The sequence below is a fragment of the Enhydra lutris genome, unplaced genomic scaffold (assembly GCF_002288905.1).
Source record: "Enhydra lutris kenyoni isolate GAN:26980312 unplaced genomic scaffold, ASM228890v2 scaffoldscaffold22, whole genome shotgun sequence".
Classification (NCBI taxonomy): Eukaryota; Metazoa; Chordata; class Mammalia; order Carnivora; family Mustelidae; genus Enhydra; species Enhydra lutris.
In genome coordinates this window covers 41,201,666-41,225,445 of record NW_019154106.1, presented here as the reverse complement: position 1 = coordinate 41,225,445, position 23,780 = coordinate 41,201,666, and the positions used below count along the sequence as shown (strand labels likewise).

The window sequence follows — 23,780 nt, the reverse complement described above, 5'->3', positions numbered from 1 at the left end:
CCTGCCTCTCTGCCTACTTGTGATCTCTGTCAAATAAATAAATAAAATCATTAAAAAAACACATATAAACCCAAGTAGTTGATTTGGTGTCTCTGTTGAAATGCCACACCGGAAGTGCAGACCATTTGCTTGTCGTTTGTTGAGCGAACTACTGCTACGCTTGCTGTGTTATGGTTATGAGGTCAGTATGGCCTGATTTATGTCTCAAGTATCTCACAGTACTTAGGGTCCCTCAATTAATTGATTATTGACATACATGTGTACGCATGCATACATGTACTTCTGATATATGTGTACACATACATAGAGCACATATATATGAAATATTTCTTTCATTTCACAATTTAAGGTGGTTATAGAAAATACACAATTAAACAAAACTAAGAAATCAGGACCAAAATAATTTAGAATAGGCTAGGACAGGACCAGTGGGAAAAATTAGAAGACGGATATGCAGCTCCTAAGGACTTAACGTGGCTCTTGTGGAGGTGCACCCACTGGGCAGAGAGTCATAGTTCATACTCTTATTCTTGCAATCTGCATAGTTTTCATTCTAGTCCTCTGCTGCTGAACGTGATTGGTTTCCCATTATTCTGTTCTTTTCCCTTGTTTCAGCTCTTCCCTCAAATGCACAAATAGGATCATGAGAGAGTTTAGTTAGAATAGCAGGGATACCGGAGTCTAATGTGGATTTTGCCTTTTTTTTTTTTTTAAAGCTGTTATTTGTACAACAAATTAAAAATTTCATTTTAGGAAATCTTTACAAATATTGGAAGGGCACAAACTATAGTTTCTACAAGAAATATTCTAGGAAACTAAAACTGCTCTACGTTGTGTATTCTCCACAGGGGGCAATATCACCACCAAGAGTGTAAAATTGGTTATGGGGGGCCGGTTGGGGGGAAAATATTAGATACTACAAGGGTTTCACTCCCTAAAGTTCAACCCTACCAGACAAAATCTTATTCTTCATGTTTTTTCAGATTTTATTTTTAAGTCATCTCTACACCCAATGTGGGGCCCGAACTCCCAATCCTGAGATCAAGACCACTTGCTCCATGGACTGAGCCAGCCAGCTGCCCCTCTTATTCTTTAATATTTAATTTCATTTTGGGGATGGGTGGAGCTGAGCGATTGGTCAAGAAAGTCTAAAAAGGCCCTTGAGGGAGAGATAATGAAAAAAAGTTTGAGAAACACTGCTCTGTTTCTTCTAAAAGAATTTGTCAGAGGTGTGTTATGTATTATGATTTACAAATGAGTTAGAAAACAATTAGGTAGAACGTGGTGGAACAAGAGAACTAGAAGCCTTGGTGTATCCCAAAGAGGGGAATTTTGGATTCTGCATTTAACTGCTTCATAAATAATGAGTTGAGCTTTCCCATCCACTAGTGGAAATGCTTATCAATTAGCCCTGCCCTGATCAAATTCTTAGGGTTTCATATCTTCTTTAAAAATCCCCTTTGCAGAGAGTTTTAAAACTTTGACTCTCTCCGCTTTAGCTCACATTTGTGGGTGATTAAAAGTAGCACACAGCTCTCTTTCTGCAGCAGTTCTGGGGGAAGTTCCCAGTGGAGGGTCAAAAAGCCCTTATTGAACACATCCAGACAAGGTTTGGTTAGAAATAAATTTACTCGAGCTCTCCAGTGGATGAGTTCTAGGTGCGCAGAACTCTGATAACTGAGGCTCTCTAGTTTGTTGTTATCTTTTGCACCTCGTGCCCTTAGAGCCCAGGAGCCCAAGGAGCCTCCCTGAAGCCTGTCAGCTCTCCCCTGTGCAGGTGACAGGCGCAGGTGCAGTACATCACAGCCTGCCTCCTGGCCTCTCATCTGCTCCAGGTGTGCGAAAACCCCACGAAGCCCGCATGGGCTGGACGCGGCCTTGTGCAGCCTCAGTAGCCAGCCAGCCTCACTCTTGCAGCCTCAAACAGTTGTTCTACCATTTTCCTCCTCCATTCTTTTAGTCTGCCTCCCGAGGAGGTGGCCATGAGCTGTGCTACGGGGTCGTGCCCACCAGCCGGAGGATGGGTGCTGCAGGAACAAATTTCTTTTGTCTGAGGATGGCTGTGTCCCTTGCAGGCCGCACACATCCAGGTCAGGGGTGGCTGGTCCTTTACCTGTGCGAGTGTGGCTGGAAGTACTTCATGTGGGGCAGTCTTCGGCTGGAGCCTAGGGAGCCTGGGCTCACTCCGGGAGCTGAGAGCTGGGCTAGGGGAGGAAGAGGTGTCCTGACTGTTGTATCATTTTTGGTGGAGTGGCCCCTTTGCCTTCACTCCTTCTTAATTCCTCTTAACTGTACCACCCTTTTCTCCATCCCCCAGTCCCCGTGTTTTGCCTCTTGTATGTTGGGCTGCTGGCCAGAAACCACCCAGCTTCTTTGCCAGCCACTTTTGTTGTTCCTTTTGGGTCTACAGCACCTCTTTCCCCACTGGGACCTAGGAGTTCTCTATAAGGTCTCTCACGGTAGGCCAGTTCCGATTCTGGAAGTAGCTTTGCAGTTTCTCCTCACTCTTAGGTTTCCAAGATGGCGACCGTCAAGGGTGACCTATGAAGAATTTCACTTCGGAGGAGGCTGCTCATCCCAGTAAAATCTCCATTATAGGAGATTTTACTAGAAAAACTTTTTCTAGTTTTTATGATGGTAGCCTCTGTGTTAGAATGTTGTTTCACTTTTGCTCATGTGATGACAGTATGAAGTACCCCTTCGCTTGACAGCAAAACATCTCTCTCTCTCTCTCTCTCTCTCTCTCTCACACACACACACACACACACACACACACACACACAAAACGAAGAAATAGATGGCAGGAAAAAAGTGTACAACCTGTCTGTTGTGGTGGGTGTCCTACTAGTACCAAACACAGTAGTTCTTTTCCTTTAAAAATCTCTCTCCTATTTCCTAGGCTCAATATTTTCCTTCTTCCTTATCCATCTGAGGTGAGTTTTAGTGTTTAGTTCTTGGTATTGGTGTGGCAGATAAAGTTAGCTTCCAGTTAAATGGCTAGACACAGGACTAAAAAGATTCTGACCCCTTTCTAAGAACATTATCCTGGTTTGAATCCATAATGTTTTAGTAAATAGCAATAAACCCTTGGAGCTATGCTTTGCTTTTATTAATGGAATATCTATAAAATTTCCTTAAGCTACCTTTCTATAGCCTTTAATCTTGGCATGATTATCGAATTTAAAGGATTGGCCCCAGGTTTTATCTAGATGATGTAAGAATCCTTAAGGCACCAGAAACGTCAGCCTCTGTCAGCTGCAGCTCCTAGCAATCATGAATTCCCAGTGACTCATTTTGTCCTATCAACTGTAATGCCTTTATCAGCAGTGTCGTCATTGCTAATGAAAAATACACATACATGCAAACCAATACATTTGTTGTCAACATCAATTTTTTTTTAAGATTATTTATTTATTTATTTATTTGACAGACAGAGATCACAAGTAGGCAGAGAGGCAGGCAGAGACAGAGGGGGGAAAGCAGGCTCCCCGCTGAGCAGAGAGCCTGATGCGGGGCTCGATCCCAGGATCCTGGGATCATGACCTGAGCTGAAGGCAGAGGCTTTAACCCACTGAGCCACCCAGGTGCCCCTGTCAACATCAATATTTATGAAAACTGTACTTTATATATGTTACCTAAAAAAATTCCAAAAAGTAATTAGGTCTGTGTTACAAAGGAGAAAAAAAAAGGCAGATCGCATGAATAGCTAAGTATACAGATAATATGTACAGAAAACCTTGAAGTAAAAGATTTATTCACTATCTCACTTTGAACGTCCTTTTTGGGAGGAATTGGGGCCTATCCATAAGAGTAAGGTAACAGTCACAAGCTCTGAGAGCTTGAATTCTATGATGCTGACAACTGTAGCATTTGTATGTCTTAGAAAATGTGGAGCACGATACCCTACAAAGTCTCAGGTTAAGGCTCACTTTAAACTTGTCCTCTCCTGGCCCTAGCCTTAGCAACTTCTTTCGTTCAAAGAGGTGGTGATACTTTTTATTTTTATTTTTTTAAGATTTATTTATTTGTTAGAGTGTCAGAGTGTGAGCAGGGGGAGGGGCAGAAGCAGAGGGAGAGAAAGAATCCCAGTGCTAAGGGCAGAGCCCAACCCAGCATCCCAAGACGCTGAGATCATGACCAGAGCCTAAATCAAGAGTCGGGTGCTCGACCAACTGAGTCACCAGGAGCCCCATGGTGGTGGTGATATCTTAAATAGCTCCTTGCTGATAAGGAAGAATTGTCAGTAGGAATTGTTTATTACTTTATCAGGAGAAATGTATGGTACAAACCTAGGAAAGAAACAATAGTGTTTTTGAAAATTACTCAATTATACCACAATACATAAGCTTTCACTACTATAATGTGATATCTACGAGAGCAGGAATCTTTATTCCATTTATTGTTGTATCCCAAGTCTAAAACCATGCCTAGTGTAATAGACAGTAGTGGAATGAAGGGAAAAAAGCCAAATTCATGTTAAGAGGGAGAAAGTACTTGGGGCACCTGGGTGGCTCAGTGGGTTAAGGCCTCTGCCTTCGGCTCGGGTCATGATCCCGGGGTCCTGGGATGGAGCCCCCAGTCAGGCTCTCTGCTCAGCAGGGAGCCTGCTTCCCCCCCCCCCACTGCTTGCTTGTGATCTCTGTCAAGTAAATAAATAAAATCTTAAAAAAAAAATAAAGGGAGAAAATACTGGATAGCAAAGAGAGAGAGGATATTCTACCCGCCTTCATTTTTATAAATATGGAAAGTGTCCAGAGAGATTGAATTATAATACTTTTTTTGTTGACTTTATTTTTTTAGACCTTATTTTTTCAAGGAAGTTTTAGATTTACAGAAAAATTGAAAACATAGTACAGAGTTCTATCTTTACCTCACACCTGGTTATTAACATCACATGGTACATTTGTCATAATTGATGAGCCAGCACCTGTACATTGTCGTTAACTAAAATCCATATATTATCCAGATTTCCTTAGTTTTTACCAAATGCCCTTTTTTCTGTTCTAGGATCTGATCAACGACACCACATTACATTTAGTCACCATGTCTCCTTAGGCTCCTCTAGACTGACAGTTTCTTAGACTTTATTTTTGATGACTGGCAATTTTGAGGATTACTAGTCAGGTATTTTGTAGAATGCCTCTCTGTGGTATTTGGTATTTTCCTCATGGTTAGATGGGTTATGGATTTTGGAAGCTACAGATTTAAAGTGGCATTTTCACCACATTGTAACCAGAGTACATACTGTAAACATGGTTTATCATGGTTGATGTTGACCTCAGTCACCTGGCTGAGGTAGTATTAGGTTTCTATACTTAAAGTTACTCTTTTTTCTCCCTTTCCACACTCTGCTCTTTGGAAGGAAGTCTCCACGTACAGCCCACACTTCAAGGGCAGGGAGTTACGCTCCCTCTGAGAGTGGAATGTCTGCATAAAATATTCAGAATTCTGCATGGGAGATTTGTTTCTTCCACCCTATTGATTCATTTGTAAATATCACTATGGATTCATTAATTTTATTTTATATTTTGGGTTATAATCCAATAGTCTTCATTGATTTTTGTCTCTCAAATTTTTCCATCTGTGGCCACTGGAAGCTTATTCATTTCACTACTGTATGCCTCTGACATACCCCATCGACACTGGGCTTTTGTTTTGAGCACTTCCTTACTTTCTGGCACTATTTTTTAGCTGCTTCATCTTGTATATTTTCTGGTCCAGGCCCAAATCAGCCTTTTTTCCAAGGATCCCTAGTTCCTCTTATTGGAGAATGGTATTATATAAACCAAGATCTGGGTGCTGGGTGTGCTCATTCCTACTGGGGATTTTAAAAATTAGCTTTTCAGGGGCACCTGGGTGGCTCAGTGGGTTAAAGTCTCTGCCTTTGGCTCAGGACATGATCCCAGGGTCCTGGGATCTAGCCCCGTTTGAGGCTCTCTGCTCATTGGGGAGCCTGCTTCCTCTTCTCTCTCTCTCTGCCTGCCTCTCTGCCTACTTGTGATCTCTGTCAAATAAAAAAAAAATTTTTTTAATAAAGAAAAATAAAAATTAGCTTTTCAAAGATAATTTTATTGATACTATATAAATCTGCTATATACTACTACAAATCACTGAATAATTCAGAGTATTCAGAAAGCACTGACCTATCATTAAGTAGCAACATTTCCCTTGTGATAGTTTAGACTTCTAAGCTAATCAGGTATGGTGTAGTTTTTTTTCTTTTTTTTTTTTTTAATTGTGTTATGATATAGTTTAAAATTTAAAGTGCTTGCCTTTGGATTTCCATTAATTAGAATAAAGTAAAATATCCAACAGTATAAGTTAGACTTATATGCTTAAATACTTATGTACTTACATACTTAGACTTTATATTTATATACTTAAATCATAGATGTGTGATTATTTCTAAGTACTAGAACAGTCATTTTATTTTTAGTGAAAATTTTAGTTATTTAAAATTCATAAAAATTTGTAGTTATTTAAAACATTTTCTCAAAAAATAATACATTTGCAGGATTACAAAAGAAAAATAAACAGATATACCTGGCGAAGTATATATTTCATCTAGTTTCCTTCCAGCCTTTCCCCCAACATCTGCTATAAGCACCTATTTAAATTAGTTTCTTGTGTATCTTCAGGTGTTTCTTTTGCAAATACAAATATGTTATTTTCCCTCTTTCTTACATATAAAGTAGCATGCTAGAAATATATAGTACTGATGAGTTTTTGCAGATAATATTGCCTGATTATAGAACCATAACATTTTAGAGTTGGAAGCGGCCTTATATTTTCCTCCATTTATTTAAAAAACAGTTACTGAGCTGCTGTGGGTTAGGTGGGTGCTAAGCACACAGTGGAGATGAGTGAACATTTCCTGCTCTCAGGAGCTCAGAGACTGATGAGAAGCTCCTTCTACAGAAGTCCTGCTTTGTCACTGTGCAGCCTCAGCTTCGATTAAAGAGGTGTTCCCTACCTTCAGAGACTCTCCTATTTATTAAACTGTTTCTGTTGTTTTCCTAATTGTGAACTGAAACTTCGTTTGTAACTTGTATTTCATCTGGTTTGGATTTTTATATCATGAAATGTTGAACATACTATGTCTCCTTTGAGTCTAATAACTCATAAGATACACATAGATAGCTGGTATAAGAATTTTCTTTCATTCTCCACTTAATTAAGAGGTTTACTCCCTCCCCCTGCTTTTGACTAATTCTTTTAAGGCTTGAGTGGTGAAGTTGCCTTTGTGGACGTTGATGAAGGCAAGTTGACTGGCGAGACAATGGCTCTTCAACATGGCAGCCCTTTCAGGAAAATGCCTAACATTGTTTCTAGCAAAGGTTAATGTCATAGTTAAGTACTATAAATATTCTAATGCTACATGAATAAAATCATTCATTTATCTCACTTTATAAAGACTTAGTTCTTTTTTTTCTTTTAAAGATTTATTTGAGAGAGAGAGAGAGCACCTGCGTGTAAGCATGAGCAGGGGGAGGGACTGAGGGAAAATGAGAGAGTGAGCGAGCAAGAGAGAGGAGAGAGGCTGCTTGCTGAGCATGGAGCCCGATGTGGGGCTTGATCTCACAACTCTGAGAGCATGACCTGAGCTGAAATCAAGAGTCAGATGCTCAGCTGGTTGTTCCCCACTCTGTATACTCATAATATCATTAGGTTTTACTTCCATTTGTTTTCAGGGTTTCCTAGAGCACCAGACTGATTGCCTGTGAGCAGCAGTAATAGCAGTTAAGCAGCTAAGCACTTTATGTACATTATTTAACCCTTAACTCAACTTTGTGAGGGTTTACAGATGGTGTGTCTGTGAACTGAAGTTAAATAAAATGAAGTAAGGATTTGAACCCAGTTCTATTCGACTCAAAAGCCCAAGTTCTTCTTTTTTTTTTTTTTTTTAAGGGATTTTATCTGAGAGCAAGTGAGCAAGTGAGTATTTGTGGAGGGAGAAGCAGCCACCCATTTGAGCAGGGAGCCCCGTGGAGGCTCGATGCGGGACTCCATCCCAGGATTCTGGGATCATGACCTGAGCCAAAGGCAGACGATTAACTGACTGAGCAACAGTCAACCCCGTTAGGAGGTTTTTAAAAAATGTACAGAGGGATGGGTGGGTGGCTCAGTTGGTTGAGCATCTGCCTTCGACTCAGGTCATAATCCCAGAGTCCTGGGATCAAGTCCACATTGGGGTCTCCTTGCTCAGCGGGGAGTCTTCTTCTCCCTCTACCTGCTGCTTGGTCTCTCTTGCTCTTGCTCACTCTCCCTGACAGATAAATAAAATATTTTTTAAAAATGTGCAAGGAAAACTTCAGTAATTTTAGTAAAACTTAGTGACATTTCTTGAATCTAAAAGAGTGCTATGGGCACAGTAGATCTAAGGAAGCCAACTATTCAATAAACAGTGTGGTGATGGAGCCCAACAGAAAAGGTGTTAAGGGTGCCTGGGTGGCTCAGTCATTAAGCGACTGCCTTCAGCTCAGGTCATGATCCCAGGATCCTGGGATCAAGGCCCACATCGGGCTCCCTGTTCGACAGGAAGCCTTCTTCTCCTTCTCCCACTCCTTTTGCTTCTGTTCCCTCTCTTGCTGTATCTCTCTCTCTATCAAATAAATAAAATCTTAAAAAAGAAAAGGTGTTAAATGTCAGATGTTTTCTTCTATTATGTATTTTCTATTCAAATCTTTCCCCAGTTTACCTTGTCACTGCAAACTCCAACATAGTGATTATCACAGATGCACGCCAGATAAAAGGAGAAACACGCCTTGATTTAGTCCAGTGAAATGTGTCCATGTTTAAATTAACGATTCCTAGTATTATCTAATAGAGTCTGTGCTGCAAACGGATTATTGTTTCTAATCCAGGTCAGCTTTGTTTTGATTGTTCACTGAAGAATTTTTGTGGGTTGGGTTTAACTTGGAAGAAGAAAATGATTTTTAAAAGATTTTTTTTTAATTTAAAAAATTTTTCTTATTAACATATAATGTATTATTAGCCCCAGGAGTACATGTCTGTGAATCACCAGGTTTACACACTTCACAGCACTCACCATAGCACATACCCTCCCCAATGTCCATAACCCAACCACGCTCTCCCTACCCCCCTCCCCCCAGCAACCCTCAGTTTGTTTCATGAGATTAAGAGTCTCTTATGTTTGTCTCCCTCCCAATCCCATCTTGTTTCATTTTTTCCTTCTCTACCCCCCAAACCCCCCACGTTGCATCTCAACTTCTTCATATCAGGGAGATCATATGACAGTTGTCTTTCTCTGATTGACTAATTTCGCTCAACATAATACCCTCTAGTTCCAACCATGTCATTGCAAATGGCAAGATCTCGTTTCTTTTTATGGCTGCATAGTATTCCATTGTATACATATACCACATCTTCTTTATCCATTCATCTGTTGATGGACATCTAGGCTCTTTCCATAGTTTGGCTATTGTGGACATTGCTGCTATAAACATTTGGGTGCATGTGCCCCATCGGATCACTACATTTGTATCTTTAGGGTAAATACTCAGTACTACAATAGCTGGGTTGTAGGGTTGCTCTATTTTCAACTTTTTGAGGAACCTCCGTGCTGTTTTCCAGAGTGGTTGCACCAGCTTGCTTTCCCACCAACAGTGTAGGAGGGTTCCTCTTTCTCTGCATAAAAGATATTTATTTTTTGGAGAGAGGGAGAGAGCATGAGCTAGGGGTGGGACAGAGGGAGAGGGAGATAGTGAATCCTTGAGCAGACTTCCCACTGAGCACAGAGCCTGACCCACAGGTGGATCCCAGGACCCTGAGATCATGACCTGAGAGGAAATCAAGAGTCAGCCGCTTAACTGACTGAGCCACCCAGGGGCCCTGAGAAAAATATTTAAATTCTAAACCGAAATAATAACCAGGATGTGTTCTGATTTTGTTAAAGTAACATGTATTTTGCACAGTTGTAATCAATGTGTGTGTACTATAATGAGGATTTCTTTAAACACTAGCATGTATGAAAGCAAAATTTACCTAACCATACAACTTTTGAAGTTTATGTTCCAAAGGCTTTCAAAGGGCTGTTTTCCAGATTATTAAGGGTGCAGAAGTGAAAGTAGTCCTCTAGTTTACTGCCTGACTTTCCAGAATTGTACAACTCCTCACTGGTGCAGGAATAAAGTGGACAAATGCAAGATACATTTTGGAGATAAAATGTGCAGGACTGCTGATTGTATGTAGTGAGGGACAGGAAGGAACAAAACATGACTTCTAGATTTTTTCCTTAAGCAGTTTATTGGATGGTGGCTCCATTACCAGAGTTGGATGCTTTCAAGGGGTGGGAGTCAGTGAGAGAAGTAGGAGAGGGTGTTGGGTTTAGGAGAGAAAAATCAAGACTCCCAGTTAAGACATGTTGAATTTGAGATAACTGAAGACAACTAGGAAGAAATATTAAACAGGTAGTTGATTGAGTCTGGAGCTCAGGAAATCTGGGCTGGGATATTCAGTCAAATTACTGTATAAAAAGTCATTTGGAATAGGTTTTGTCTGCAGGTAAAACAAAACTGAGTACATGATTATGTTTATTCATTTCAGTTTTGATATCGAGGTACTGCTATTTATTTATTAAAGATTTTTATTTGAGAGAGCGAGAGCATGAGAGTACCCATGAGCAGTGGGAGGTGCAGAGAGAGAGGGAGAAGCAGGCTCCCCACTGAGCAGCAAGCCTGATGTAGGGCTCCATCCCAGGACCCCGACTGAGATCATAACCTGAGCTGAAGGCAAACACTTGACTCACTGAGCCACCCAGGTGCCCTGAGGAACTGCTATTTAAATTTTGTTTGATAATTTTATTAATATTTATTTTTAATTTTATTAATATTTGATAATTTTATTAAGTATTTATATGGCTACAAGATGTCTAGCTTCTATCTCTGTCCTCTTTTCCCTTTAGCCTCCATTTTAAAAATAAGTAGCCATTAACAATTTTTATTGTTTATAAAACATTTTTTGTTTCTATGTACAATTTTCTCCATCCTCTTTTTTTTAAAATAAATTTTATTTACATACTCTCCAAACCCAATGTGGAGCTCAAACACACAACCTCGAGGTAAAGAGTTGCACGCTCCGCCAACTGAGCCAGCCAGGAGCCCCTCCCTCCCCTTTTTAGTTTAATAACACGTCATAAAGATCAGTCCATAGTATTTAGAAATGTGTCAGTTGCTGTGATTTTGTGGTAAGTTTTGAAATCAGAAGGTGTTAACTCCTCCAACTTTGTTTTTTTCAAGATTATTTTGGCTTTTCTGAGTTTTTTGCATTTCCACATGAATTTTAGAGGCAGTTTGTCAATTTCTGCAAAAAAGCCTGCAGAAATTTTGATAAAGAGTAAAATAGACGCTGTGGTTTTGGTAGTATTTCCAGCTTAACAATCATAAGGATTCTGATTGATGTCTTCCCATTTATTTATTTAGGACTTCTCTAATTACTTCCAGCAATGTTTTATAGTTTTCAGTCTACAAATCTCCCACTTTTTTAGATGTTTAGATTAGTAGGTTTTAGATAATAGGTTCTTAAGATCTTCTATATACATCAACATGTCTTTGAATATATATTTTTTGTTTTTCCTTTCTAATCTGAATGGCTTTTCTTTCTTTTTTGCATAATTGCCTCGATAGAACATCTACTACAGTACTGCATAAGAGTGGTGAGAATGGGCAACCTTAGCTTAGTTCCCAATTTAAGAATAATGTTAACTGTATGTTTTTCATAAATGCTCCTTAGGGACATTCTCTTCTATTCCTAGTAAGGGTTTTTACCATGAATGGGTATGGGATTTTGTCAAAGGCTTTTTCTTTTTTTTTTTAAGATTTAATTTATTTACTTGACAGAAAATGAATGAGCCAGGGTGGAGAGGGGCAGAGGGAGAGGGAGAAGGATAAGCAGATGCCCCACTGAGCAGGGAGCCTGATGCGGGGCTCGATCCCTGGACCCTGGCATCATGATCTGAGCCAAAAGCAGACGCTTAACTTACTGAGCCACCCAGGCACCCCTATCAAATGCCTTTTGTCTCTTGAGACACTCTTTTTGTTTATATTATGCATTATAATACATAATAATACATTATGATGTATTATGCCGCTTGGTTTTTGGATGTTAAGCCAATTCTGGGCCAAATCCCACTTAGTCGTTATGTATAATGCATTTTAATGCTGTTGGATTTGGTTTGCTAACATTTTGATGGTGTCCATATTTATATTCTTGAGGGAAAAAAGTTTTTCCAGAGGGGTCTTTGTCTACCTTGGGTAATAATGTCCTCATAGAATGAGTAGTGAAGTGGTCCTTCCTTCTTTCTGGAAGAGTTTGTGAAAATAGGTATTGTTTGAATGTTTAGTAGAATTCCCTATTGAAGGCTTTGCTTTTGGGAAGATTTCCCAGTTACTGGTTTAATCTCTTCTTCTTGTATGTCTATTCAGATTTTCTATTTGAGCAGTTTCAGTAGTTTCTGTCTGTCTAGGAATTTACCCATTTATGTAAATTATCTAATTTGTTGGCTCATAGTTGTTCATAATATTCCCATATTATTTCTCTGATGTTGATAGTGATGATCCCCTCTTTCATTCCTGATTTTAGTAATTTGATTCCTTCTCTTTTTCGTGGTCAATCTAGGTTGGCCAGCCTAGGTTTTTCAATTTTGTTGATCTTTTCAAAGAACACATTTGTGATGTCATTAATTTTCCCACTTTCTATTTTGCTTCATTTTTATTTGCATCCTAATCTTCATTATCTTTTCTTCTCTTTCCTTCAGGATCAGTGCTCTTCTTTTTCTTCTTCTTCTTATTTTTTAAGATAGAAGGTTAGGTTATTGACTTGAAATCTTTCTTGTTCTGCAGTAGGCATTTATGGGTATTGATTTTCATTAAGCTCAGAGAAGCTGCATCCCATGCATTTTGGTACATTGTGTTTTGGTTTCATTTGTCTCAAGTATTTTTAAATTTCTCTTAAGATATTTTTTTCTCTTTTGAGGAGCAAGAGCCAAGTCTTTTTTTTTTTTTTTTTAAGTTTTTTTTTTTTTATTTGACAGAGAGAGAGATCACAAGTAGGCAGAGAGGCAGGCAGAAGGAGAGGGGGAAGCAGGCTCCCTGCTGAGCAGAGAGCCCGATATGGGGCTCGATCCCAGGACCCTGGGACCCTGGGACCATGACCTGAGCCTAAGGCAGAGGCTTTAACTCACTGAGCCACCCAGGCATCCCTTATTTTTTATTTTTTTAAGATTTTATTTATTCACTTGACAGAGATCACAAGTAGGCAGAGAGGCAGATGGGGGGGGGAAGCAGGCTGTGGGGGGTGGGCGGGGGTAAGAGTCTCTTAAGATTTTGATTTGAACCACTTGTTCTTGGGGGAATGTGTTGTTTAATTTTTAAATGTTTGTGAATTTTTCCAATTTCTTTATGTCATTGATTTCGAATTTCTGTTCTGGTAGGAGAATATACTTTGTATTTCACCTCTCTTAAATTTGTTGCGATTTTGTGGCCTAGCATGGACAAGATTGCATGTGCTCTTGAGAGTGTATCCCTGCTGTTGGGGTTCTGTGTCACTTAGTTCTTTTTTTTTTTTTTTTATTTGACAGAGAGAGTGAGAGATCACAAGTAGGCAGAGAGGCAGGCAGAGAGAGAGGAGGGAAGCAGGCTCCCCACTGAGCAGAGAGCCCGACGCGGGGCTCGATCCCAGGACCCTGAGATCACGACCTGAGCTGAAGGCAGAGGCTTAACTCACTGAGCCACCCAGGCGCCCCTGTGTCACTTAGTTCTAACTGGTTGATGGTATTTGGTTGTTCAGGTCTTCTGTGTCCTGGCTGATTACCTGAGTACGTCTATCCGTAATCAAGAGTGGGGTCGAAGTTTTCCATTTTGGTTATTGAATTGTTTACTTTTCAGTTTTATCAGTTTTCCTTTATGTATTTTAGGGGCCTGTGTTTATAGCTGTTATAACTAACTGATGAATTATTATTTAAAAATATTCCTCTTTGTTTCTAGTAACTTTAAAAAAATTTGACATTAATAGAACTACTCAGGCTCACATTTGTATGATGTATAATTTTCCATCCTTTTACTTTCAACCTATTTATATCTTCATTTTTTGTTTTATTTTTATTTTAATTCCAGTGTAGTTAACAGTGTTGTATTTGTTTCAGATGTTATTTATATCTTTAAATTTACAGTGTGACTCCTCCGCAGAGCAATATTATTAGGTCTTGTTTTTTTTTTTTAATATTTTATTTATTTATTTGACAGAGATCACAAGTAGGCAGAGAGGCAAGCAGAGAGAAAGAGGGGGAAACAGGCTCCCCACTGAGCAGAGAGCCCGATGTGGGGCTCGATCCCAGGACCCTGGGATCACGACCCGAGCTGAAGGCAGAGGCTTTAACCCACTGAGCTACCCAGGAGCCCCTATTAGGTCTTGTTTTATCAGTTGGAAAAACTCTGCCTTTTGAATGGATTATTTATTCACATTGAATGTTTTTACTGATATGTTTGGATTTATTTTGGCCATTTTGTTATTTGTTTTCTATATGTCTTCTATCTTCTTTTGTTCTTCAGTTTCTCCTTTACTGACTTTTTTGCATTAAGGGGATATTTTCTTTCTTTCTTTCTTTCTTTTTAAAAGATTTTATTTATTTATTTGACAGAGATCACAAATAGGCAGAGAGGCAGGCAGAGAGAGAGAGAGGAGGAAGTAGGCTCCCTGCTGAGCAGAGAGCCTGATTCGGGGATCCCAGGACCCTGAGATCATGACCTGAGCCGAAGGCAGAGGCTTAACTCACTGAGCCACCCAGGTGCCCTTTGGGGATGTTTTCTGAAGTACCATTTTAATTTCTTTGTTTTTAACTATGGTTTTTGAGGGTTTTCATTTTTTTAGTGGTTACTCTTAGGTTTACAATATACAGCTCAACACACCATGATCTACTTCACATTTTTGCACATTTAATTCTAACAAAATATAGAAACTTTGCTCCATTATAACATTAGCCCCTCACTGACTTTTGTGCTATTATTTTGTATATTACATTTATATATATTACAAAATCAACAATATGGTGTTATAATTATTGCTTTATATACAATTATTGCCTTATATACATATAATTATTGCTTTATATAAAGCTATATATTGCTTTATATATATTACTGCTTTATATAATCTTGTGTCTCTTGTAGACACAAGAGAAGAAAATATACATCTTTTTTTCATTAAGCTTTTTATATTAACCTTATTTTTTCGTTTCTGGTGTTGTTCTTCATCTAGATTTGAGTTATTGTCTGGTATCACTTTCTTGCTCTACTCCAGCTTCTTTCTCTTCTCTCTCCTCTGGGTTGTTGTTGTCAAATACCTTTTATCTCTGTATCTTGTAGGCCCAATTATTAAATTTTATGATAATTGTTTTGTGCAGTTTTAAATAAGGGTGTGTGTGTATACACATTTTAATACATGCATTATATTTATAATTATATATGTAATAAAATGTATATACAAATAAGATCTATATAAGAATAATACTTTTTTTTATAGTTGCTACATATCACTATTATCAGTGTTTTTTATTTCTTTTTTTTTTAAGATTTTATTTATTCATTTGAGAGAGAGACAGAGCACAAGCAGGGAGACAGGCAGAGGGAGAGGGAGAAGCAGACTCCCGCCGAGCAGGGAGCCTGATGCGGGGCTCTATCCCAGGACCCTGGGACCATGACCCGAGCCAAAGGCAGATGCTCAACCCACTGAGCCACCCAGGCGCCCCTTTATTTGTTCATCTCAGTTTGAATTGCTTCCCGGTATTACTTCCTTTCAGCCCAAAATAACTTCCTTTAGTATTTCTTGTAAGGCAGGTTGGCTGCTAGCAGTGAATTCTCACTCTTTATTTGGGAACATCTCTATTTTGCCTTAATTTTTGAAATACAGATTTGCTAGGTCGAGAATTCTTGATGGAGTTTCTTACAGCACTTGGAACGTCATTCATCTCTCTTCTGGCTTCCATTGCTTCAGATGAGAAGTCAGCCGTTAACTTCTTTTGGATCCCTTGTATACGATGTCTGCTATCTCTAACATTTCTCTTGGCTTTAACAGTTTGACTATAATGTCTGACAATCTCTTTCAGTTTATCTTACTTACAGTTCCTTAAGTTTTTGCGTGTGCAGATAAGTGTTATATCAACTTGGGAAGTTTCAGCCATTATTTCTTCAAATAATTGTTGTGCTTCTCTCTCTCCTCTTTCTGGTTTTACAGTAATGCGTATGTTGGTGTGTTTAGTGGTGTCTCACATGTCTCTGTTCTTTTTTCTGTTCTTTAATTTCAGTAGTTCATGGGTTATCAAACACTATCTCTTAGATAATTTTACCATCTCCGAATAAAGACTTGTTTATTCTTAAGACCTTTATCTTTTTCCTGTCCTATTGCATTAGCTAAGAGAATCTCCATTATGGTGTTAAATAGGAACACTGGTAGTGGGTATCCTTGTCTTGTTCCTGACTTTTAATGAAAATGCTTCTAATTTTTCTTCGTTATGGATAATGTTTGTTTTGGGATTTTCACAAATACCTTTTTGAGGTTAAAGACCTTTGCTGCTTTTCCTAGGTTGTTGAATTTTATTTTTTTAAACCCTAAATGGGCTTGGAATTTCATAATCTTTTCTACAATTCAAATAATCATATGTCTTTTTTCCTTTAAATCTCATGTGGTATATTAATATATTTTCTGATACTGAACTGTCTTTGCATTTCTGGGATAAACTCTACTTGGTCCTAAAGTATTTTCAAAGACCCCACTTAATTATATTTATTAATATTTTATTTAGTACTTGTTGGCATCTATGTAAATAAGTGATTTGGGTTTATTATTTTTCTTGTGGTCTTTGCTTAGTTTTGATACCAGGGTTTTACTGTTTCTCCCAAAACCTTTTTGTTATCAAACAGGTTGCATGAAAGAAGAATGAACTGTTCCATGAAGTTTTGATAAAATTCATCTGTAAAACAATTTGAAATAGCGTGGGGATAGATTTTTGATTTTTTGATAGTTCATTAATGTATATTTGTTTATTCAAATTTTCCATTTCTTAAGTCATTTTAGGAAGTCTTCTAGACTTGATCATTTCATCCAAGCTTTTAAATGTACTGGCATGTATTTCATATTTTATGAGAAGTTGTATCCTGCTCCCCTCACCGCAATCATGGCTCCCAGCCTCAAGGTCATATGTTAGGACTTTTTAAACTTCTCTATCTGTGGTTACTTCTGTTTCTTAAGATTATTTGTTTGAGATATTGCCCTTTCCCCTTCTAGTTTGGCTAAATATTTTTCTAATTTTAAGTTCTCTCCCCAACAACTAGCTATTTTATTGATAGTTTTTTTTTTTTTAATCCTAGTATGGTCTGTTCTTTACTTCCTTTTACTTTATGATTAATAACACTTTCACTGATTTTATATTTGTTTTAAAGATGCATATGAGAATATAAATTTACTAGAAGGTACTTTTTTGGGAGGTTTCTGTGGTATTTTAGGTTTAACATCACCTCTTTGAAATCTAGTAAGGCTTAGTTTGCTATCTAGTTAATTGATGGTGTTTGTAAATGTTCTTTATGTATGTAAGAGAAAAAATAACTTTATTAGGCATGATGATTTTTCTGTAGTCACAGTTCATTTTATTTATTTTTACTAAGTTACTACTAATTCCTACTGGTTTTTAATTATTACTGATTTAGGCATATTAAAAATTTCCACTGTTTATGAATCAGATTCACCTTGGAATTCCTAATTTTTCTTCATATAATGAGGCCATTTTATTAATTGCTTCTAAGTTCATGGTTATTATATGTTGTTGGATTGTTTCATATGCTATGGAGTATCTCTATCCCTATTAATGCTTTTTTGTTAAAAATTCCATTTTTTGCTATTACTACAGCTATATTGACTTTTGGCTTATCGTTACCACTTTTTAAATTCATTAAGGAAGAAATTCTGATAAAGCTAATAGTTTAAAATAGTTCACACACTCAAACCATCAGGCTTTACCAAAAGTTTTTCCTTTTCCTACTGGGACTAAGGCCTGATTATGTTTTGCTCAACAGTGATATTCTAAGATCTATGCTTCTCTCTGTTCCTACCTTAACTGACCTTTTTGCTCTAAATGTGTTATTCTCTGAGGAAAACTATCATTTAAAAACTTGATAAGGGAGAATTTGTTTACGGATGTTTGATTTTTTAAGGGTGGGGGTGCGGAGGGAGCGAGCGAGCAAGAATCTCAAGCAGGCAACACGTCCAGTGTGGAGCCTGACCTGGGGCTCGATCCCTATGACCCTGAGATCGTGACCTGAGTTGGAATCAAGAGTCAGATGCTGGGGTGCCTAGGTGGCTCGGTTGGTTAAGTGGCTGCCTCCAGCTCAGGTTGTGAACTCAGGATCCTCGGAACGAGCCCGTTGGGCTGTCTGCTCAGCAGAGAGCCTGCTATTCCCTCTCCCTCTGCCTGCTGGTGCTGTCAAATAAATAAAATCTTTAAAAAAAAAAGAGATGCTTAATCGACTGAGCCACCTAGGCACCCATTTCTTAAAATTTTTTATGGAGTGAAACTACTACTGTGTTTTTTGCACAAAGACTATGTAAGGCAGCAACAAAAAGCTTTTATTTAATTTATTTCTATTGGGTATTGTTGGAATTGTGGTATAGCTGGAGTTGATAAAGAACCCTGTTTTTTTAGATTTACCAGTTTTAGATAAATCTAAAAAATGTATCATGTTAGAGAAAAACATTTTCTGACATGAACTCATTTTCTCTTAAGAACTTTTTCTTCTCCGTGGATATCTTAACCTATGTAGCCTGGAAGTTGTATGGGTTTTCCAAAAACCGTGTTAGTGGCAGTGGCTGTAATCTGGACACTGCCTGTTTCTGTTTTCTGGGCAGAGGCTTGGTATGCATTCTGGAAGCTGTCATGGGTTGGTCCTGGGAGAGCACGGAGACTCAAGTGGTAAGCCTAAAAGCACCACTGAGCTGTGCATTCTCCAAATATATTTAGACAATATTGATCATATAGTTATTTCATCATGAAATAACATAGTTTGAGTGGGGGGAAAAGGACTTACTCCCCTCTAGGCCCTTTTAATAGTACATTTAAACACTGTTTTAATAATAATCTACCAGAAAAACTAATAGACTTGAAAAAAGTGAGAATGTTACTATAATCCTACGTTTGGATTAAAAGACTTTCTTAATGCAGCGCTGAATAACATGATACAGTTTATATTTAACTTGGCACACTCTAGAAAGGTCAGTACCGTAATCCAAGTAACGCGAATTCTTAAAGAATATTTATTTATTATAGAGAGAGTGAGAGCTTGAGCTCAGGGGGAAAGGGCAGAGGGAGAAGGACAGAGAAACCCGAGTGGACTCATGCTGAGTGCAGAGTTAGACACAGGGCTGGATCTCACAACCCCGGGATCATGACCTGAGCTGAAACCAAGAGTAGGACACTTAACTGACAGTGCCGCCCAGGTGCCCTGTGAATTCTTCATATTAACTGGAGAACATTATAGGGAAGAGGAATGGTGCTGTGGTGATTGTAGTCCTTTTTTCTCAGTTTTTCCTAAGAACCCTTGAAATCCATTCATATAAAGGTTAAAACTTATCTACAGTTGGAAGTTTAAAACTAACTTTCTTGTGTGGAGAATCTCTGGCAAGATGATAGAATTACGGGCCCTATCCCTAGAGAGATCTTAGTTTAGCCTATTTTGGGCAGGACATAGACATCCGAATTGGTAATTCCGTTGAACACTCCTATTTGAAAGCCACTCACCACAACTGTAACAGTTCTGCTAAGGCTTAAAAAAAAAAATGCCCTGTTTACACAATACCATGTAGTAAAAATACTTTGGTGCCTTTTTCTTAGTTCCTGTGTGGAGTAGAGTGAACATTGCTGGGGTCTCTCTGAAGGATCTGAACTTAGACACAGGAACTGACGAAGATCCCGAGCAGTGGGAAAATGTCCAGAGAAACAGTTGCCAGGTAATATGCTCATTTTGCATTTTCAGTCCTTGGAGTTAGATGTGAGCCTGAATTCTACCAGGGGGATGAGATTAGCTCCCCTAGGTATACATTGTTTTATTACCCACACTTTTCATTAGCTCACCAGATTATAAATTCTTAAGCAGTCAGGGACCGAATCTTTTTCTGAGCCTAACCCTAAACACAGCAGGTACTCCCTTGCTGACAAAATATTCTTTTAAATTTTATAGTCTGTACTGTTACTGGTAAAATTGATATCCGTATTAATTTCTGTATCTCTATACTTACCCTCATAACTGTTTAACCAACTGCTGTAAGAAATTTCTAGGGGAAATTATTGATGGAAACACTTCAGTTCTGTGACACTGTCAAGATAGGTTGCCAGACATGGATGTTCAATGACATTTCTTCTGAAGTTAATTTATGTTCATGATTTCTTCTAACTCCAGAGTGGTTCCGAGATGATTAAAAAGAAAGGATATACTTCTTGGGGGGTTTCCCTATCTGTAGGGGATTTAATGGAAAGTATTTTGAAGAATCTTAGGAGACTATATCCAGTTTCCACCATGAGTAAGGTAGGATGTTCGTATTTGAAAAATTATTTAACATTACCACAAAACAGGGGTAAAAGAGCATCTGTGAGGAACAATTAATTTTTGAGGTTGATCTTGTACAAGTATCTCTCTTCCTGAAGTCTATTTGCTGCTGAAGAGACCGAGAAAGGGGTGGTTGGTGGTAGAGGAACTTACCTTTGTAGACCTTTGTCCTGGTATTTATTATTCAATTACATAAAACTAAGTTTCTTTGCATGTTTATCTATACAAATATCTGGTAACATTGGGAACCACTGTGGGTAGGTCTTGCACCATTTTGAGTTCTCTATAAGTTCCAATTATGTCCAATGAAGAGAAAAAAGAAGCACTAGTGGGCGCCTGGGTGGCTCAGTGGGTTAAGCCTCTGCCTTCGGCTCAGGTCATGATCCCAGGGTCCCGGGATAGAGTCCCGCATCAGGCTCCTGGCTCTGTGGGGAGTCTGTTTCTGCCTCTGACTTTCTCCCCTCATGTATTCTCTCACTCTCAAATAAATAAATAAATAAAATCTTTTTTTTTTTTTAAGATTTTATTTATTTATTTGACAGAGAGAAATCACAAGTAGGCAGAGAGGCAGGCAGAGAGAGGAGGAAGCAGGCTTCCCACTGAGCAGAGAGCCCAATGTGGGGCTCGATTCCAGGACCCTGAGATCATGACCTGAGCAGAAGGCAGAGGCTTTAACCCACTGAGCCACCCAGGTGCCCCAGATAAATAAAATCTTAAAAAAAAAACCCCAAAAAACCAAAACACTAGTTACGGAAGTGTTAGCAGTTAGTCTCCTGGAGAAGGTAAGTTGAGGCCTGCGTAAAACTCTCCTGCTAGTCTGAATATGACAGGCTAAAGCAAAATGGAATCAAATCATTGGGAATAAATTAATAGGAATTTTGAAGGGATTCCCTGATAGGAAGTGATATGGGGTAAGGAGATGGCTAAAGGAGAGTGGTTCCCAGCAAACATGGCCAGAGCCTAGGGCCCGTGTGGAAAGATGGCTGGTGAATTTGAACAGTAAATATATCTAACCATCTGCTTTACATTGTTCTCTGTCTTGTTGGTCTATTTTTCTGCCATAATTCATACCACAAGTCTGTTAAATACTCATTCACTCAGCAACTGCTGTTTTTGATGTTACAGACCTTTGTAGGAAGAGGAGGGAATGGAGGGAAGGGAAGGGGTAGGAAAGAAAGGGGAGGGAGGGAAGGGAGGTAAAGGGAGGAAGGGAAGAGAAAGGGAAGGGGCGTAGGAAAGAAAGGGGAAGAGAGGAAGGGGAAGGAAAGGAAGAAATAATTATTAAGCCTTTAGTTTCAGGTCCTCTATGGATAAAAGAAATATTCCTTAGTGTTTCTTTGTGTCCTGCTCATAAAGGTAAAGCTAAACCCTGATGAGGAGGCTTGTTTGAAAAAAAATTGTAGAAACTCTGGGAAATTCAGAAGCTCAAGATTTAAAGTTGCTTAAAGCTTCCATTCTGAAGTTAAGGAAGGAGAGATGGTAGTTATAGGATTAGGTATGTCCAAATTTTGAATAAACCTGAATTCCTAAACGTGGAAAAAGGGGGCAACAGTACATTCACTATTTAGCTCTCCAGCTGTTTGAGCATCCAAATGTTTGATGATACTTCGTGTTTCTAATTCCTGTATGACTACAGTTCTTGCCTAGGTGTAGGTGTTAGACACACACACACACACACACACACACACACACACACTTGCCATTTGGTTCAAAAGAATGATGTGTGTATACTGTGTTCAGAGATTCTGATCCTTGTGTTCTGGCTGGCTGATATGTTCACTGACACACTATAAAAAAGTTGCAACCAGCTGGTGCAACCACTCTGGAAAACAGCATGGAGGTTCCTCAAAAAGTTGAAAATAGAGCTACCCTATGACCCAGCAATTGCACTACTGGGTATTTACCCTAAAGATACAAACGTAATGATCAGAAGGGGCATGTGCACCCAAATGTTTAATAGCAGCAATGTTCACAATAGCCAAACTATGGAAAGAACCTAGATGTCCATCAACAGATGAATGGATAAAGATGTGGTGTGTGTGTATGTGTATAATGGAATACTATGCAGCCATCAAAAGAAATGAAATCTTGCCATTTGCGATGAAGTAGATAGAACTAGGGGGTATTATGCTGAGCGAAATAAGTCAATCGGAGAAAGACAACTATCATATGATCTCCCTGATATGAGGAAGTTGGGATGCAATGTGGGGGGTTTGGGGGGTAGGAAAAGAATAAATGAAACAAGATGGGATCGGGAGGGAGACAAACCATAAGAGACAATCTCACAAAACAAACTGAGGGTTGCTGGGGGGAGAGCGGTCGGGTTATGGACACTGGGGAGGGTATGTGCTATGGTGAATGCTGTGAAGTGTGTAAACCTGGCGATTCACAGACCTGTACCCCAGGGGCTAAAAATACATTATATGTTTATAAAAAAATAAAGTTATAACTTTATCTACAATGTAAAAATGGATGTATACACAAAAATAACTAAATGGTAGTTCCAATCCTAAATTAAACCTTGATTTGACCTTGCTAGCTTTTATTCTGATAATTTTTTTTAAGTAATCTCTCACCCAGCATGGGGCCTGAATTCACAACCCAAGATCAAGAGTTGCATTCTCCACCAACTTAGCCAGGTACCGCTGTTCTGATAATCTTTATAGACGATCTAAACTGTATGAATCCTTCAGTGATGACGGAGACCAAGGTGGGCATTCTTTTCTTGGAAGAAGTATAGAGTAGGCTGTCTGGCTTCCTAAATATCTTGCAATATCTTAAGTTGTTCTTTTCTTTGTAACCTCATGAATTTTCTATCTCATTTTGACAGAAAATTCTGTTCTACTTAGCTGAGCTCTGCATGAAACAGAGCTCACGCGGTGGTCACGAACTCACCAGGAAGACTGGCTTCAAATGCCCCTAAAAGCGGGGAGGCACTCTACCCCTCCTACTTGGCTGTGGCCAGACCGTCTTGCCCAATTAAGGTAAATTCTCAGGTGTATAGCTTGGCAGTTGCCACTCTGTTCCTTCCATCTTGATGGAAACAGTTGTGATTGAGTGAAGCCTAGAAAGGTAACAAATCTTGGCAAGGGCTGGTAGAGGAGGGCCCCACGCAGGGCCTGCCACAGAAAGTCACGCAGGTATTTAGATTTCCACGTGGTATGTCCCATACGA

General features: G+C 39.0%; 1 protein-coding gene across 1 annotated transcript; it reads left to right on the top strand.

The window, feature by feature from the left end:
• The first annotated feature begins 100 nt into the window (after positions 1-100).
• On the top strand, positions 101-23,529 carry LOC111149940 (L-lactate dehydrogenase A-like 6A). The gene is given in 8 exon segments (XM_022507213.1): positions 101-181; positions 1,961-2,090; positions 7,221-7,336; positions 18,806-18,902; positions 18,905-18,976; positions 19,895-20,010; positions 20,460-20,585; positions 23,437-23,529. Coding segments are annotated over 8 exon segments (831 nt in total).
• The last annotated feature ends 251 nt before the right edge of the window (positions 23,530-23,780 follow it).